The sequence below is a fragment of the Sylvia atricapilla genome, chromosome 2, assembly GCF_009819655.1.
Source record: "Sylvia atricapilla isolate bSylAtr1 chromosome 2, bSylAtr1.pri, whole genome shotgun sequence".
NCBI lineage: Eukaryota > Metazoa > Chordata > Aves > Passeriformes > Sylviidae > Sylvia > Sylvia atricapilla.
In genome coordinates this window covers 112,110,434-112,130,045 of record NC_089141.1, presented here as the reverse complement: position 1 = coordinate 112,130,045, position 19,612 = coordinate 112,110,434, and the positions used below count along the sequence as shown (strand labels likewise).

Genomic DNA, 19,612 nt, shown 5'->3' with positions numbered 1-19,612 from the left:
TCCATCAAAAGACGGATGCTGGAGCACAACAGCACACATCCCAAAATCTTGCTTTAATTACACATTCAGAGAAATGATAGAAAAGGGCTGTTTTCCACGTATCTGCGGAAGAAATGCTGTATAATTTAACAGGGATGGCAGCAAGAGTGATGAGGCAGAGAGGAAAGGCAGAGGTGAGCAGAGCAGTGATTCTCTGCCTGGTTTATAGGCTCACAGAATGTTAAGGGGTTAGGAAAGGATCTTTAAAAGACATCCCACCCCAACCCTTCTGCCATGGGACACCTTCCACCATCCCAACCTGGCTTTGAACACTGCCAGGCTTGAGGCATCCACAACCTCCCCGGCCAATCTATTACAGTGCCTCACCACAGTAAAAAAAAAAAATAAAAAATAAAAGAATGTTCCCCGTTTAATTTATCCATCCGATCTGCCGCAATAATTCCCCATCCTCACGCTGCCTCCAGCACACCTGGAATTCGCGTCTCTCCCCTGTGAGGATGCCCAGAGTGGCATGCATGGTGCCGGGCACTCAGGGAAGTGCGGGGGGAAGGAGGAAGAGGAGGGAAAGGAGGAAGAAAAGGAAGAAGACAAAGAGGAGGATGAAGAGGAGAGGACGCGGGGAGCGCTCCCGGCCCTGAGGGCTGTGAGGGCCCCGAGAGCCGCCAGGGGGCGCCGCGCGCTCTCGGGACGCGGGGAGCGCGGGGATTGGGTGGGGCCCGCGCGCTCGCCGCTCTGATTGGCTGGCGCGGGCCGGGCCGGGCGCGCGGCGCCGCTTCTTAACGGGCGTCGCGGGGCGGCGGGAGCGCTGAGCGCCGGCGGGGCCGCTGCCACTGTCACTGTCGCGACATGAGCGAGGTGAGCCGGGCTGGGAGGGGCGGGGGGGCGCCGGCCACCACCGAGGGTCAATGTCACCTTCGCCTCTCCGCGGGCAGAGACAGGCGCATCCCGGGCTGGGAACGCGGGGAGGCTCCGGTGGTCTCGAGGAGGGGGGTCTCAGCATCTCCTGTTAAACCGTGCTAAACGCATCCCCACAGGTGTGTATGTGTGCGTGTGTGTGCCTGTAGAGTATAAAGCAAAGTGGTGGTTTTGCCCTTTGAAGGACTAGGCACGGCGATGGAGATTCCTAATTAAAAATTCCCCGGTAATTTCTGCTATCTACGCAGCGCTTTCCTGTGTGGAAAGGAGGGTTTATTAAGTTGTGGGAAAGTTGCCTGCGAGAGCTCATGGAAAAAACCTCCCTGTATGTGGTTGGGTGCTGGTGTAAACTTTGGAAGTAGTGTCCTGAGAAGGATTACAATCGAGGGGAAAAAAATGTAAATAGTGCCAAACATGTAAGGATCACTTGTACCCTTGTAAATAAATAAGCTGAGATTTTGCACTTGTGGTGCTTGCCCCTTTTTTCTTTCTCTCTCTCTTTTTTTTTTTTCTCTGCAGTGGAAAAGTTCAAACTAGAATTCTTTTTAGTTAAGTGTATTGGTAGACAGAAGGACTCTTTAGGTTCAGCTGAGAAGATCCCACATTCTCTAGTGCATCTCATTCTTTGGGACTCAGCAGAGGTACCTGTAACTGTGCCTTAGCCAGCACCTATTTTTGGAGGCTGTTTGTTACAAAACACCTGCTACTCCATTAACAAATGGGATTTTCCTTTTTTTAGAAGCGAAATTGAGAGTGACACGGGATAAGCTGTGACTATTTGCTGTGCAGGTGTTACTCTCAGCTGTGGTTTTCCAGGAGGTGTAAACTGGAGATGAAAAGCAGGAGCAGCCTGGTGTGTGGTGCAGGGATTTGTGAGGAGCAGCTCACATTTTGACTTTCAGGTCATGCCAGGTGGAGAGAGCAGAGGAAATCCTCACTGCTGCTGCCTGCAGGGATCAGGCACAGAGATCTCTTCACGACCTCTCCTCTGCTGCTGCCTGTATTTCTATCACCTGGCTGGAGCTCATGCAGTGTGGGTTTGGGATTTTATGGCTTTTTTTTTCTTTTTGTTGTTTCAGCCACTGTGACTTTGCTGCCCAGGCTGGCAGAAGTGTGCTGTGAGATGCAGCAGCACTATTCCACTCTTTAAATGTATAATCTGGGGGGAGATCTTATGGAGAAGAGTGATGTTTGGATGCTGCTGCTGTACCTATTATCACTATACGAGGCGTTCTTGTCACAGCTTTGTGCTGGGTTGTATTTGCTCAGTAATTACCTTTCATAATTTGAATTAGACTGATTGCCTTTTGGATTTAGAGGCACAGTGAAGATAAAGATCCTCCCTGCTGCCAGCACAGGGGTTCTTTATTCACAGTGCATTTGTTTGTGCCTGACAGAGCTGTGTTCCTGGCAAACCCCTGGAGCTGGGAGATGTTTCCCTGGCGCAGAGCTGTGTCCTGTGCCTGTGACACGGAGCACTGCACTCGGTGTCTTCAGTGCTGCTGTCATTCCCCTGACAAAACTGGGGAGTTAATCACTCACAGCTCCAGTGAAGAAAAGCCTCCCTGCTGTTCCTTGCTGTCAGCTCTTCCCCAAAAGGCAGAGGAGAGCAACTACACCACCCCAAACCACCTCACTGAAAAAGGTTCCTGTTAAAAAATGAGGCACAAAATCCCTGGGCAGAAGGGAAGCTCTTAGATAACTGTTGGGGGGGGGTCTCGGTAGTTTTAGCTTCAATTCTGCAATTGAAAGATTTTTTTATTATTATTTTTAGCTTAATCTGCTAAAAAGAAATAAATCTGTGGATGGGGTGATTGAAAAGAGGCTCAATTAGAGCCCTCGAAGGATTATCCCACATACAACAGCATTGGGAGGGTGGGAAGGGTTTTTTTTGTTTGTTTTGTTTTGCTTTGTTACCAATTGCCTGGATTTGAGCAGCGCTGAAAATATGGTTGCAGAAATCTCTGAAAAGAGCTTTCATCTCCCTGAGTTATTTACTGAGACTTTGCATGAATTCTCATTTTACTGCTTCAAGCAAAATTAACTTCTTTCCTGTTCATGGGCAGGGATTAGGGTGATTTATGAGTGTGGTGAGGCACTTCAACAGGTCGTGCAGGGAACCTGTGGCTGCTCCTGGATCCCTAGAAGTGTTCAAGGAGAGGTTGGATGTGGCTCTGAGATAGCAGGAGGTGTCCCTGCCCACGGCAAGGGGTGGACCAAGATGGTCTTTAAAGTCACTTCTGAGCCAAACCATTCTGTGATCACCAGTCTTATGGTAGAAAAAGCTGAAAAGGAAGGAGTCATTCATCTGACTGTAGTACTTTTCTATTTTCTAGATGCTAGCTTATATTTTTTTTCAGGAAGGGTGAGGACCTTTTCTACAGGAAGAAGCCTACACTCCTTTCTCTGCAGTATTTGTCTGAAAATGTGTTTAAAGAGTTCCTTCTGCTGGGCAGAAGTCTGGCCCCATAAGTCGCCAGTGGGAATGTGTCAACTCAGTAGGAGTTGACCTAATGGCTTTGCAAATTGTGATTTATACTTCTTGCTGCCTGGGTTAGTGGCAGACAGGTCCTTTAGCTGTATGGGAATTCCTTGGGAATGTCAGTGTACATAAAAATGAATTTTTAGCTCTGGAATACAATTCAAATAACTGGGGAGCCTTTTCTGTAGGTCTGTGGCTGCTCTCTGTTGTTTTTAATGAGCCTGGAGAGGAGAGCTGTGCTGAAAAACATCAGCTGCTGTCAATGAGCAGCCACGAGATGCAGCCTGGCTTCCATTAAAGATCTCCAGTCACACAGGCTGAACTGGAGGAAGAGATCTTGGTTAATGGGCCCACAGACCAAAGGCAAATCTTCATTCCCAGTCAGCAGCTGTGCCAGTGAGCCTCCAGACTCACATCTGGCATAAACTCGATTCTCCACAGGGAATCCTGCCATCTGATCAGTCATTTAACTCTCCTGACATGTTGCAGATGATGTTAGGTTGTGGTGTTCCCCTGCCACGAGGGTTCACAAGGAGCATTCAATCACACAGACATTTCTGTGACATTCACTCTTGCTTTCTGTGTGGAATGTTTGTGGTTGTCATCAGGAATCAGGTCTGGGCTCAGGAAGGAGAGCACTTCAGCGCTGTGGTCTTACAGCCCTGGGTGCTGTTCCAGTGGCTCAGGGATGAGGAGATTGCCTTGGATGCATTTATTTCCTTTACGTTTTAAAGGGTCAGAGTGGTGTTGCTGGTATAGGGGACAAGCTCAGCTTTAACCTGTGTTATTTAGGGTCTGACTTTAGGAGAGCCACTGGGGAAATCTCTTTTTGATTGCCTGAGGTACCTGTGATTGGAACATGCATTGGAAGAGCCTTGTGCAATGTGAGTGAAGTGCAGCACTGATTGGCACGGTGCTGATGTGCACCCCTTGAGTGGTGTGTACTTAGAACCGGCAGCTTTTTATGTCTGAGAATCAGCCTAGTTACCAGACAGCAAGCAAGAATATTCTGGCTTTCCTTTGGAAACAAGTGTCAAGCAACCAGGCACATAAAATTCAGAGAGCTGTTAGGGGTCTGACTCTCTTAGTTGGGAAGGTGAAGAGCTGGGGACTTGATCTCTGTGTAAATGCAGAGTTTTTGGTCAGCCTTTGGAAGCAAAGAACACCAAATTTTGCTGCTTTGAGCTATAACAAGCTCTTTCCCTTTGCCTTGGGTTAGCTTTGGAATCCTGTAGCCACGGCTGTGCTGTGCCTACCTTCAAAAGGCTCATGTGGAGGGTGTTTGTGTGTCCTGTAACTGGGATGTGCAGGGCATTCCTGGGGGATGAGCTGTCATGGTGGGTGTGCTCATGGAGACAGCTCTGCTCTGCAGCCTGGAGAGCTGAATCTTTGCTTGGGAGTTCAGACTACCCTCACTGGAAGGAGTCCAAGCAGCCAACTTGGCCAAGATGCTGAGTTGGGCTGACCTGGGATAATTCTGTGGTCAAAGATGTTCTTCTGAAAAAGGAGCTTTGTTGGAGTCCAGGGCATTCCTCTGGGTGCCCTGGGAGGCCACAGATCGCGGCAGAGAGGTTTGGGACTTGAGCAAAAGGGTCTTGCATCCGTACAGCGGGGTTGGAGACCCTGGCACAGAGCCCAGGAGGACACTGCCTTTGACTTCAGTCCACAGGAACCGCTTCCAACATTGAGAGAAGAATTGCAAACCACAAAGGTGTGAAAACAGTTTAGCTTAGCACAGGATGAAAAATTATGTACTTTTGAGTTTTTAGAATATATGTACATGGAGGACAAGATGGAGGATTTAGGGTGGTGCCTTTGGTTTTTCCTCCTTCTCCCCGACCTCCATCTTCTGGTGATGGTGGCACAAAGTAGTTTAAGGAGATTGGGTCAGAGTAAGTTGACCCCTTTAGTACAGGTGATAGGCATTGGAACATAACTGTAAACAGGTGATTTATATGTAATTTTCTGTGTAAAGAGACTGTGACATCCCACTGTGACAGGAGTTGTCTCATGTCCTCGCTGCTGTTCAGATCTCGGCTGGGCACAGAGAACATTGGGAGATATGAAATAATAACATGGGAAATCAAGAAAACAAGACCTTGAAGACTCAGCTTCTTTCTTCCAACCTGGCTCAGGGCTTTCAGAGGCAAAAAACTCTTAACTACCTAAATCTCGGGTGAAGAACCCAACCCGAGAGAGCTTCACCAGTGCTTGAGGTGTGTCTGTAAGACATCCATCAGCAAGGCAGCCTCTGCTTTCCAAAGAAGTGATACCCCACGGTTTGGGGAGACCTGAAGAGATTGTCCTTTTCCCTCAGAGCTGATGGAGAACCCTAAACATGTCCCTATCCCTCTGGACAGGTCTGTTCAGCAGGAGGCTGTTGGGGAAGGACAGGGAATGTGTGAAATGTTAGGTGTAAGTGGAGGTTTGTGGCTGAAACCCTGTCTGCTTCAGGTGGTTAAAATGGTAAAACTGGGGTTCTTTCTTGGGTTGTTCTCCTGAATTCCCTTGAAACCATTCTATTGAAATGGTATTTAGCATACTGGAACCACATGAACACAAGTGAGGATTATACAACCGTAATCCTGATGGCACTAAGTCAAAGAACTGGTGTTTGTTAGGGTAGAACACACCATATTTGTTTAGAGGAGCTCCTGTTCTCTGCTCTGGTGTTTCTAGTCCTGGAGGGTGTCTGAGCCAGCCCCTCACCTTAGGGAGACCCTTCTGGTTGTATTTTTCAGATATTGCCATGACCCCAGTTGTTAATTATTTGCCTCATTATGCCTACAGTAGGTACAAAAACTGTGCAGCTCTAAAAACCCCAGCAAGAACGTGGCAGAGTGGAGGAGGAAATTCTGCAGCTGTTACAGGATGGGGGTGGGATCGATAAGCACATGAACATCAGTTTTTAATTTTAACTCACATCTATTTATTAGCTGAGTGGTAAATTGCAGCTGAAAAGAGGAGGAAGAAGGGAGAACAATAAGTTTTACATCTGTCACTTTGCCTACTCTTTCCATCAGTGTGGTTTCAGTGGGATCAAGCATCTTCTAAAATAGCACTTAGAAGTGATGTTGGAAATTGATCTTAATTTGATGACACTGGCACAAGCTCATGGGTTTTCTTGCCATGTATAGAATGCCAACAGATTCAGGCAACACGCTCTAAAAAAGGACATTTAGCTTTAATAGTGTGCCTCAATATCGTGTTTCCTGGTAAAAGAATAACTTACTCCAACCTTCATGCTGTAGGGCTTTACAATATAATTTCATGTTGCAAAGGAATATTAGTTTGTAGTCCAATATCCCTAAATTTGTAATGAATTGGCAAGCTTATAGGAGTCATCATCCAACATTTACGACATTATCTAGATCATGCTAGTGATGAAATGTGGTGTAAAGTAGCAGTTAGCTTCAGCAGGAACAGCGGTGGCATTTCCATTAAAGGCTTCTGGGTTTTTTGTTGGGGTTTTGTTTTGTTTTTAAAAAATTTGAATAAAACATTCGATTTCCAAACTGCCGTTTGCTCATGTGTCTCTCAGTTTTTTGAAGGGATGGCTCGGAAAATGTGTTAGCAGAATTAAAGAGGCAAAACATGCAATGGAAGAGCTTGTAACAGAGTGGGTTAAACACTGGATATGTCAATCCTGAGGCACCCCCTTGGCTGAAGAAGATGGGGGAAAGCAATGCCTTTTATCAGCATCTCACATACAACAGCCTTAAATTCCCTGAGCCATGTACCATGTTCTCTGCAAGGCACAGCATCTCCTCATGAAGATGGAAAACATACATTCCCCCTCTTTCTAAGGAAAGATTTTCTGCTTCTTCAGTTGGTTGGATGTTGGGTTTCTAAATAAATTTTTAAAAATCGTAGATACCTGTAAACTAGGTCAAATCATAAATAATCTCTTTTTAAGTTTGTCCTCATATTTTAATTCAGAAAACCAATTTCTAGCTCTCTTATAAAAAGAGGTAGAAAACAGACTATATACATTTGTCGTCTTAGGAAAATAAATGGCCAGCAACTGCAAAGGAAATCAGTTGTGAAACATTATAAATGACAGGATTTGGGATCACAGTTTATCCCCACTCTCCATGTCTGCTTCCTCAGAGACCACACTAAGTCTGCTTAGAGGTAAACTGGGCAAGTGTCACACAGAGCAGGTCTTTGGCTGGTGCTGCCTCATCATATCAATTCATACCAAGAGGGATAAAGCCTTATTTATGCACTAACATGGAATTTGGAGGGAGAAGCACAAGTTTAGTCAGAGAAGTGAAAATTGTCTGCCTGCATGACTTGAATATTAGTTACAACTGAACTGTCTTTCCTCTGAAAGAGAAAAGTATTACTTTATAGACCCTGAATGTTCTTGCATTATCACCTTAGTCTAAGGCATGAAATATGACCTTAACCAGTGGTGTAGCTGACACTGAGTGATGTAAGAGTAGACAGACTGATGTTAAAGAGCTCTTTTGTGAGAGATGAAAGTAAGAAATAAAAGGAAAAAGAAGAAAGTAAAATCACTTGCAAAATCTGGTGTCCTTCTGTTTGACCTTGGAGAGCTCAGAGCTCCCTGGACTGAGACACCGGGGAGGAGGCAGGAGGACATCAGATCTTGGAAACACTGACTCTAGCTCTGCCAAAAAGTTTGGAGGTGTGTATTTAATATCTTTACCGTAGAGTCTGAGTGTCCAAATGCCTGACAGAATGGTCTGAGCTGCTTTGTCACCAGCCTTACCTGGTGTTCCTTGGCTGGCAGTGGGGTTTCTTGGTGGGTTCTGGGGCCACAGCTGCTGAAGGGTGCCAGCAGAAGTGGAAAGCTGCAGGAGTAGAATCAAAGAAACCTCTGATGGGGTCAGGTTATGATGGTTTAAACTTGGAAGGAGTGAGCAGGGCTCTGGAAGGTCATGTTGGATCACTGATCAACAGGAGTCTCCTAAAAGTGAAAGGAAGGGATCCCTTTGGGCTGGCTGCACGCACTGGTGTGGATGGATTTGTAGGGATTTTGGGTGCACCTTTTGTGGGAATGATGGACACAGTTCAGAAATGCCCAAGCCAGCACTGGCCAGGGCTGACCCTGGAAATGGGACAAATCCATGTCCTGTTAAATCAGCTGGACAAGAGTTCACAGGCTCTTCTGGAGTGAATCAGCAGCTGGAAGAGATCTTAAAAGAAGACTTGGGATCTGCACAGCTTCAAAATCCATGATCTCAACAGCCTTTTCCCCAAAATGCGAGTGTGTGTGACGGCAGATGAAGCAAAAATTAATAGATCTGAGGACATAAGTGATTTCTTGAGGATTTTCCTAGTGGCACTCAGGACATGAAGGGAAGACCAGTGATTTGTCAGAATGGTTTTCAGAGATAGCATTTTCCCATGAAATGTTTGCCTCACCAGGCAGTAGGGTGAGGTTGGCTTGACCAGGTGAGTATCAGGGTGCAATGCCTACATAAATATGAAAACACATTTTAAAAGGCTTAAGTCCAAGTTTAAGTGAGAGGCACGGAGGCTGAAAAATAATCCTCATAAAAATCACAAGTGTGTTCTTCACTTGAATTTTAGTGATTTTCATTCTCTAGCGTTAATGTTTCAAGAATTTTTTTTTTTTCCCTTGGGGATCTTTCTCTTTTTTGCTGTGGAGGAAATATGCTTCTCTTTGCAATAACCAGCATCAAATTACTCTTGTATTAAAATACTGAATATTCTGCATGTTGACTCTAAAGCACAGAGTTTTACCACTAATGAAAAGGCTCTGAAGAATGACTTTTATTTGAACTTTTTATTGTAGTGTTCCAGGAAGAAATCTGAATGACATGGGAATCTGTTTCTTGGAATTCCAAAAGAGTACTTACAAAATGTGAGATTGAGGGAGGCAGAAGATAAACTGCCAAAAATTAGAAGCATTAAGTTGATGGGAAGGAAGGAGGAGGAAGGATGGCTGGGCAGGCAGATGACATGGGGGGGAAAATGAGCCATGTGGCTTCATGGCTGCTTCACACATATCACTGCTCCAGTCAGAGCTGACAGATACACACCCCTGGAAGAGAGCAAACATATTGTTGGCTTGGCACACTTGAGAGTGCATGTGCCAGCACACATGTGCTGCAGTTTAAGCAGGGCAGCCAAATGCCTAAGGCAGGCCAGCTTGATGCCAATTTTAATTTGCCAGTCAGACTTGGCTAGTTATCACTTCTTTTCCTTCAGCATATTTTGCAAGCTACTGGAGAGCACTAACACCCAAAGAAAGCTGAATGAACCTCTCAGGATAGATTACAGAAGCTCCTCTCTTTCTCACAGGCCTTTTATTCTGAGCATTGCTTTGCATTCCTTGTGTGGATCAAAAGCTTTGTGTGCTTTCATCCTGGAACTGGACTTAGGAGATGGATCTGCAGGTGTGGGATCATTGGTAGCAAAAGTTCTACCTTAATATTTTGAATTGCAGAGAACTCAAATTGCAAATTACCTGAATTCTAGCAATAGCTTTTGTGGTCATGCCATGTAGGTCTCGAATAGATGTTTTTGTGTGGCTGCAGTGTGTCAGGCAGCAGAGCTGGATCTAAATCTGCTTTCTGCATGGAGCTTCTAAGGAACCTGTTTTCTCTCTAGTCATGGGATAAGTATGGGAGACTATTCTTGAAATGCACAAGTTGCCTTGTAGGAGCACCTAAGGGCCATTTTTAATGGCATTGCAGGATGTTTGGCCATTTTCAATATGAAGGCCATGTTCATGTGTGAAGAAGGTGAAAATGTTTAGATGGGTAATGTTTTTTCTTTTGCTTCATAATGCAAGGCACAAAGTACAGAATGGAGCTGGTTCATAATGTGAGACTGAGGACAGAGGGAATGAAAGAAGACTGCATGGAGGAACTTGCAAGTTTTCATTGAACTTTCATAGGAAAACACAGTTCATAGAATCACAGAATGGTTTGGGTTGGAAAGGACCTTAAAGATCTCATTCCAACCCTGCAACGAGCAGGGACACCTTCCACTATTCCGGGTTACTCCAAGCCCCATTCCACTTAGCCTTAGACACTTTCAGGGATGGGCATCTGACCAACCAGTGCCAGGGCCTCCCCACCCTCACAGGGATGGATTTAGTCTTAGGGCAGGTAGCTTGGTATGTCTCTGCTGGGGCCAGGGAACCTGAGGACTCTTACAGCTTTTCTGTGAAAACTGCTTTCTTATCGTCTCTGCTACTGTTAGCAATGAAGTGGATTGCAGCAACAGTTTTCCCAAGCAGCTGCAGGGTCCTCAGAGCTTCTGATTTGTGGAAATCCCAATTTCCTGTCCATCTCTTGGACAGAGGCAGTGACCTGACTTGTCTTCTGCTGCCTACATGTGAGCTTATTTGATCGCTGTCCCTGATTCCTGGCCCTCAAGGTGACCTTGTGCCTCACCCTGCCCGTTTTCCTTTCCCTGTTGTTTCTAATCCTTTGGCTGTGGTTTTTCCTCCCGGTGCCAGGAGCTCTGCTCTGAACCACATCTCCCCCCCTAACAAAGCAGCTCCCCTAAAGCTCTCAGCGGGTCATTCCTGATCCAGATTGGAACAATGCTGGACTAATCCTCTGCTGAGCCATGCCCCATGTCAAGGGCAGCTCCAGCAGCCCATCCCAGATCCCCCTGGCAGGATGTGCCCGTGGCTCGGAGCCCACGGTGCCGGGTTTGCGTCATCCCTCTGGGCAAGGCTGCGCTGCCAAGGCTGCGGCACACTCGCAGTCCAGTGATTCCCTGCCGCTGGAATGACCCTGGAGAAGCTCTTGTCATCCCAGCAGATGGCTGGGGGGCTGCTCCCAGTCGCTGCCTGTGACCAGACAGGCTGCCCGGGCTGGGTGGAGCGGTGGAGTAAGTGATGCAGAAACATCCCTGCCGCTTGGTCTTGCTCTTGTCTTCAAAATCAAAGGCTTTGCCCGAGGCTGAAGGCAGAAAGTTCCTTTGCATGGTGGCTTGAAACTGCCGTAATTAATATTTTTGGGAAATCCTGGCTGGCCCAGTTACTAGAGCAGTCTAACTGTGATAATACCTGTTTACCTCTGAAATATGTAGGTAAACAGCAGGGAAGTAAGAACAGATATTTTTTTTTTTAATTGTACAACTGGAAATAAAAACATGCCAACAGAAAAAAACAATCACCAGAATTTTTGCAGTCTGGGATGAAGCAGCCTGTTTTAATAATGATAGCCAGTATGATCAGAGATGAAGCAATTTGTCAGTGCAGATTTTCTCTGTGAATAATCCAAACTGTCCCTTGAAGACAACCTCTAACTCAATTACAGCTGGGTTTAGAGCTCAGCAAATTGCATTACATAAAACTTCAGAAGGGCTTGGAAGAATGAAATATCAAGTAAATTTTTTTGCTACAAACCCACTATCCATAATCCATTATATTATGCCTAGGCAGAGACTCTGACCCCTTAATTGGCTTAGGACACTCTTCCTGTCTGGGATGCTGGTATGAAAGGATACCTCAGATATTGTCTGTATCCAAGTGCTGTTTCCAGATCCCAAATGTTCTCTTGTCCCTAATCAGGTGCCCTGCCTGTATTTCCCACACAGGCGACCAAGGCTGATAATTTTGGTTGCCCTGGTGCAACTGTTTGTGGATCAAAGACATCGACTACACGACTGAAATGATCAACAGAAACAGTTGAAATATGTATTTCTTTTTTTAGCTGGATCACTTCAATGATTGTTTTCAACACAGCTCTGCTGAAGGGTTATTTTTAACTTGAATAATTTTAGTGCTCCTATTTTCCGTGTGACCTTGCAAACAATTGTTTCCAAAGAAATGAGGCCTTGGGGATAGGAAGGTGTGCCTGGATTGGGCTCTAATGGGAAGTAGGAGTTCTTAAGGCAGGTTTCCTGCCCAAAAATGCTCTTTTTGGAACTGTAATGCCAGGTTTGATGCTACCAATAGATAAGAAATAATAGGAAAAAACCGGAAGAAACCACCTTAAGAACCACAGTCAGTTTTTATTTATGCCATTTAGCTTAATCAATTCTTATGTAATTGAAATATTCCTCTTGGGTCACCTTGGAAATGGATAAAGAGGAGACCTCAGTGTAATTGGGATATGGGCTGTATCACCCATGTGCATGTGAGAACTGAGGTCACTTTTTGGCAAGTGGTGCGAGAAGGTTTTTTTGTAGTTGATTTTATTCTCTTTGCCCTTTGCTGAGCAAAACCCAACATGCAATAAAGGGGAATTCCACAGTACCACACTGAAGTTCCAATTCCACTCATAAAAGTAATTCTGCTGACTTGAAGGCAACTCCTTGTCCATGTCTAAGTTAGCCCTGTAAATAAACTACGTTGGATCAAATCTTCCATTTCCTGCAGGAAATAAAAAAGGGATTACTTCTCATGGCTGGCATGGTAATTAACAGGATTTGGGAAATACATTCTTGCAGCTGCTTTCAAAATTAACTTCAAAGATTCCATTAATCCCTGCCTCTGAAAAAAAAATTGTGATTACAATGTCTTTGGAGAAATAATGTTTTAATTCAAAATATGCTAATAACTTAAATATTAAGCAAGCTACTGTTTGTGCTAATTACGTTGATTACATTTGGTGTTGGTGTAAATATTCAGTTTAGAACATTATATGGAATCTGAATACAAAATCAGCAGGTTCTCACTGTGCTGATTTATAAATTGCAGCCCAGCATTGGCAAAAGTGGGGCACAGCTAAAGTTCTTTTCTGTGCTATTAGAATATTTAAAATCAGCACTGTAAGTAGGTTCCTCTATCCCAAACAGTGATTCCCTCAGCCCATTTTCATCAGATGCCTCCTGATTTATCCTGGGAGCTGCCCCAGCCCTGGAATTCCCAGCCCAGGGAGGACGTGGAGCTGCTGCAGAGAGCCCAGAGGAGGCTCCAGGATGAGCAGAGGGCTGGAGCAGCTCTGCTGGGAGGAAAGGCTGCCACAGCTGGGATTGTTCAGCCTGGACAGGAGAAGCTTTGGGCTGAGCTCAGGGTGGCCTTGCAGGGCCTGAAGCAGCCCCAGGAAACCTGGAGAGAGACAATTCCCAAGGGCTGCAGGGACAGGACACAGGGAATGGCTTCCCAGTGCCAAAAATTAGGTAATGGGAAGGAATTCTTCCCCTGATGGAGGTGAAACACTGGAATAGGTTGCCCAGATTTGCTGTGGCTGCCCCTGGATCCCTGGCAGTGCCCAAGGCCAGGTTGGACATTGGGACTTGGAACAGCCTGGGACAGTGGGAGGTGTCTCTGCCCATGGCAGGTGGTGGCACTGGATGGGCTTTAAGTCACTCCACCCAAACCATTCCATGGTTCTAAGTGTTCTAAGCTCAGGGCTCAGGGCTGAAGGACCTCCTGCTGTCTGTGTCCACTCAGAAGTGTCTGTTCTGAGGATTTACCTCAAGCCAGAAGTTCTACCTGTACAAAAATGAACAAATCACACCTCCTAAATTGAATCAAATGCCTAAGCCTATGAGCAACCATGTAATTAAGCACTCTGTGTGAATTTTGTGTAGGCATATAAATAAAAATGTGTGTTCCTCATGGCCAGTGGCTACACTGCAAACACCATTTGTAGTTATCAGAGACTTGTTAATTTTGGACAGATTATACTGTGCTTTCCAGGATGACAGTGTGCATTCATGTGCATAACCATGTCCCTTCAGTGACTAAAAAAGTCACAAAAACCCACTGTCCCTCTGTCAGCTTATAGCCACTGCAGTTTGAATCCCATCAGCTCATCTCAGCCCACCTGCGTAGTTTTAATTTATTAAAATAGCTATAAGAAAACCCTAATAAAATTAGGGACAATCAGGAGCCCAGTCAAGTAGAAAACTGTCTGACCCATGAGGATAATTACAGGAATTGTCAAAGTGCCAGGGATCATTTAGCTTTGACAGCCAGTATGGAAAGATGGATTCTGGTGCTCTTGCTCTGGTAACATTGTGCTGCCCTGACAAAGCAAAACAGACAGAAAACTGGCTGTGGAAAACTCCCTTGGAGCAGAGGAGCATTCAGGGAGGAGGGGATGCATAGGTGAGGAAGTCTAAGTTGATAAATAATTTTTCTTTCTGTCAGGCTGCTCAGGAAATGCGGTCTGCGATTTCTCACCATGATGTGTGAGACAGAAGTAACAGACACATTATCAGATTTATCCATCATTCCGACAAAATCTTGGCTAGGTGCTCTGTACCTGGTGCAATTCCTTTAGATGTGGCCTTTGAAGGACACTTTCATCTCATAAATATTCAGTACCACATCTCTAAAAATGTGTGGAGGAGTGCTGAGGAACTTGTAAAGGAAGCACAAGTAGACGAGTGAGGAAGGTTTATTTGTGTAGTGCCTTGTGCAATTTTTGTTGCTTTATCCAAGCTTCTGTGTGGGGGTTCTTCAGCTCTGTCTGCAGATGTTGTGTAGGTGACTGATGTGAGTGAACCTGTACGTCACAGAGTTGGTTTGGGATTTGCCATCTGTCTGTGCTGCAGACCAGTTTGGAGGAGAAATAATTAGAAGGAAATGAGTGAAATGATAGAAGTTGTGCCTGGCTCTCCAGCAGTGCGCTTTATCTCTCCCAGCTGTTCATTTCTGTGCTTTCTGAGATATAATTCCGAAAAATACACTGGTGCTAAAATTCCAGTTCCATTACTTAGAGGCCAGGAGTCCCTTGCAGCTTCAGCAACCAAAATCTTATTGTCCCAGCAACATAATTTTTCCTGCTCTTAATTTTTATTTTAAGCACTGTGATTTATTTTATCAACTTCTAAATCAGATTATTACTGTCTTGTGGTTAAGAGTAATGTTTTTCACACTTCAGGGTGTGAAATGCTGAGTGCCATAGTTTCAGGTCAGTACATGATGTTAGAAAGAGGTAGTGACACAGAAATCCCCAGTAAAGGAGAACTTAACCTAAATAATCATATTGAAATTCCAAATTCTGCAGTGTAGCCACGCAGGTCATAGCTGCTTGCTTCTTGCCCCTACTTAAATTCTGGATCTTCATTTAGATTCTGATGTATCTCCTGATCATTCTGCTGTGATTGGGAAGCTTTCCTTGCTTGGAAAACACCACAAGCCCCTGAGCAGATATTTTCAGTGACATTTTTATTTGCAGAAAGATCATAAACGTCATAAATCTTTGAAATGTATTTTTTTCAGTGCTTTTTTCACATTAAGGCTGAATGAGCTGAGGGGTTTAATTAAAGCAGAATCCTATAAAAGAATAAGGTCCTTATGAAATAGTTTAGTTGGACTCAATTTATGTTTCTTAAAGAAAAACCTTTGTACGGAGAGCAGGTGGTGGTGCAGAGGGAAGACTTGCTTGACATAGTGCTGGCAAAGCCACAGCTTTCTTGTGTTGCTCAGTACCAACGTGTATTTCCTTTTGTCACACCTTAGGGTATCAAAACAAAGGTTAGGAAAAGTCCAGGATATGCACAAATTTCCCTGCTGATCTCCTTGCCAATACAGAACATCCTAAATAACATTTCATATGTGTCACTGCCGTCACCGACTTTTTCTGCTGTACACTTTACTGAAACTTTCCACCTGTTCCTATTCTTTTAATTCCACTCTTGGATCTTTTTTTTTCCATTCTTTTTATGTAGAAACACATCCTGTTGAAAATCTGCAGCCACTGCTTTCCTGGGATACAGCCCTCTGTACCTTGTTGACCCTGCACTGAAGTGAAGCATCAGCATGATGTTATTATCTGGAAGAGCCCATTTGTCAGAACGTTCTGGCAGTTTCATGTCCCTGATCTTGGACTTTCTGTGGCTCACCATAAAACAAACAACCCTTCTGCCCCCAAAAATTCTCTAATCAACACCTGCCTGCAATCCCTAACACTGAGGTGCTAATTAAAAGCATCGCTGAAAAGGTCAGGCTGTTTCCAGACAAGAACAGAATGTAAGATTAAAGGCAAAAATTAGGCTTGGGGGTGCAGCAGGGGCAAGAAGAATGAGTTGAAAAGCTGCTGCAGTAATTTAACATTCTTTTTGAAATGTCCTCGTGGCTACAAGTTCACTTTTGACCTTAGTTTGCTCACCTTGGGGACTAATTTAATACAGATTTTCATACCACATTAACTGGCCTCTGTGTATAGCTGAGAGAGTTTAACAGGAAAGCAAACCTGTTCTTTTCTTACTGGGATTTTGAGCATATGGCAGAAGTCTTTTTAACTTCCTCTGCTGACAAATTGGGAGTCACTTTGATTTTTGGAGACATTTTTAATTATGTGTCTTTGGTGTTTTGTAAAACCACTGAGTTAAAAATTAATATAGCCCGAAGCAGTCATAAACTCTGTTTCCTCCTACGCAACATGGCAACAAAACTGTTTATCATGTTTTACTGTGTAATCGTTATGGTTCTGCACTCATGTTCATCTTAGCTCTGATGTTTCTTTGATGCCTGGTGGGAAAGTGTATTCAGTGTTTCTGTCCTGGTGCCTGCCTTAAAAGATGCTGTGGAATTCCAGAAGCAATCTCTGAATGAAAGGAGCTGGCTGCAAGTTACTGGGGATGGGAATCCTTTCTTGGGAGGAAAGGCAGAGGGAGCTGGGGCTGTATATTGTATGTCAGTGCTTTTAATTTCATCTATTTTTTCTATTGACAATATCTGCTATACCAGCATTTCATCCATGGCTTCTTGAAAATACCCCCAATAACTCCTCCTTGTGTTTAGTCCCCCTTTGCTCTGAACCACATTAAAAAGCTCAGCTTTGTTCTGCAACCTGCAAAAGCATCATGAAAGGTGATGAAAGAAGAAAGAAACTCCAGCTGCTAATAATACCAACACCTTGAAAATGTTTTGGAAAGTAGGTCCACTGAATGTATTGAAATAAAAGACTAAAGGCTTTGCAGGAGGATGATCCCATTGTATCTGGCTTTTTCCTGAGTTTCACTGCCTCGTTAATGAGAAGCTGATTCTCACTTTCTAATCCATTGCAGTCACTTGGAAGACAGCACAGGGCTTATAGATCAAAATATGTCTATAACTAAAGGAAAAGCTCTCAGAGGCTGGTTTGGCAGACTTTCAGGTTTCTTTCTGTACAAGTCCAGTGGTCACCAATCAAACAAATGGCTGCAGAATATTGCAACTGATTTCAGTCTTAAAGAAAAATACCGTGACCTCATGAATAGAAAAACCTTAATTTACCAAACCCAAGGTTTTATTCTTTTTCTTTAACAACATTCTGCTCTCCCCGAGGGGAAATCTCGAGACACGAAATAAATGTGTGAATCCATATTCCAGCACTCCATCATAAGCAGACTGAACCTGACAGGTATAGCCTAGGGAGGAAAGAGAAGCTTTCATAAAGCTTAAGTAGCACAGCCTGAAATGCTCAGGAAATAAGACAACTTGAAAAAGCGTTTAAAAATATACAGGGGAGGAAAAAGGAATATAGGTACCTTTTTGTTGATAGGAAAAATAAGGTATTTTGTAAATGAACACTAAAATCTTCTTTAAAGTGCTGTTTAGAGTCGAAACATGGAATTATTAAGCAGACTTTAAATAAAGGTACAAAGCAAAACTGGTGGTTGGGTGGATGTATTGATTTCTGGCTGTTGGTAACTTATGCTTTTGTCAAAGGTGTTTATCCCTTTAGAATCCCATTCTCTGTTATTGGCCAAGTTCTTGTCTTGGCTCCGAGGCTCAAGGGAGAAAAAAAGTATTTCCATTTTTCCATGTCGGAGCTAAGAGCACATATGAAGTTTTTATACTCACCTCATGATTAGGTCTATATACAACAAAATACCTTGGAAATAATACTGCTTGGAAAATCAGAAGACAAAAACCAAAGCAGAGAAGGTTTTTACCAGAAATTTTAGAGAAAATACCTTCAGATAAATCTGGCTGTATGAATTTTCATGGGAGAATCCACATGACTGTCCAGGCGTTGGTACAAACCATCTGGTTTGCAGTGCTCCTGTACCTGTTCAGTTCCCTGGTGCTTGAGGATGTGCTGCCTTTGGTGGCTGAGTGCACCTGGATTTATTCTCTGAGTTTCATATTCCCAGATTTTTAACGTGTCCGACCCTAGAGGATGATTTCTTTAGTTCTATTTCAGTAACACACCACAAGCATGAATAATTTGGCATAAGAAATGTTAGTTTTGCCATACCTTTTAAATACCTTAATCCACCTTGAGATGCTTTCTCTGAGAGATGCAGAATAATTTTCATAGAGTGACCATTCCTAAGCTGGGAAGTTCCCTACTATTGTAACCTCTCTGGTTCTCTGCTACTGTGAATATTTTGACTTTCCTAGTGTTTCCCACCTGTCACTTGGCAGAGTGACCTAAATCAGTTAGATTTTCCTGAATTTCCTCCTTTTTCATGAAAATTCAGGAGGCTATTCTTTGGACAAAGTGAATTAAAGTAGGAAACTCCATCTTCTCTCACGGCCAAAGCAGAAGATGAATCTTCTAGTCAAAAGGAGGTCTGGAGATTTCTCCTTAGCCCTCCTTTTGTTGCTAATGAATTTCTAGGAACATTGTTATTGTGTCTTCTTTGTGGCATTGTCCAAATTAACTTCAGGCTGGGCTTTGACCCTTATAATTTTGTCCCTGCAAAACCTCACGACTTCCCTGTAGCCTCCTGAGTCATGGAAGGGGAGGCACAGCAGGGAGCTGAAGAAATGAAATGCTGCAGTGTAGCTCCTACCCTTGGACTGCTGGGAACCTGATTACACACATACATATCACTCATTGTGATAATTACATCCAGGGGCACATGGAGTGATGCAGCTGGACCTAAATCAATCTTTTATATTGGAAAAGAACTCCAGCATCACAGAGTCCAACCTTGAAATGGAACGAAGCGTTCCTGGTTCACTGGCAGCGTCTCAAAGCAGCATTGCATGAGGGTGAATGGATTATCCAACGCATTGGGGAGAAGTCAGGCTGTAATTACCAGGAATTCCAAAGGGAAAATTCATGTTCAAGTGTGTTCTAACCTCTTGTTTTGTGTTGTTTTTTGTCCCCCCTAACAGAGACAAGGAACCGGGGCTACAAATGGGAAAGACAAGACGTCTGGTGAGAATGGTAAGGGTTGACTTTATTTCTGGATGGAGAATACTGAGTAAAATGGAGCCAAAACACTTCTTACTGCAATGACAGATGCCTGTAGTGAAGGCTTTGGTGTCATAACTTATCTTTTGATTGTGTTTGAGAAACTGAAAAGGCTTCAGTGGGTTTGTTTTCTTTTTATTTGTATATTTAAACTCTTTGCTTGAATCTC

The 19,612-nt window shown here is 44.1% G+C and overlaps 1 protein-coding gene across 1 annotated transcript in view; it reads left to right on the top strand.

Annotated features, from left to right (window-relative positions):
- Nucleotides 1-752: 752 nt before the first annotated feature.
- PCP4 (Purkinje cell protein 4) overlaps nucleotides 753-19,612 on the top strand; it is a 49,128-nt gene continuing 30,268 nt past the window's right edge. The window contains exons 1-2 of the mRNA XM_066314156.1: nucleotides 753-855; nucleotides 19,365-19,416. Coding sequence (XP_066170253.1) covers nucleotides 847-855; nucleotides 19,365-19,416 — 61 coding nt within the window. The 5' untranslated portion in view covers nucleotides 753-846. The remainder of the gene's footprint in view (nucleotides 856-19,364; nucleotides 19,417-19,612) is intronic.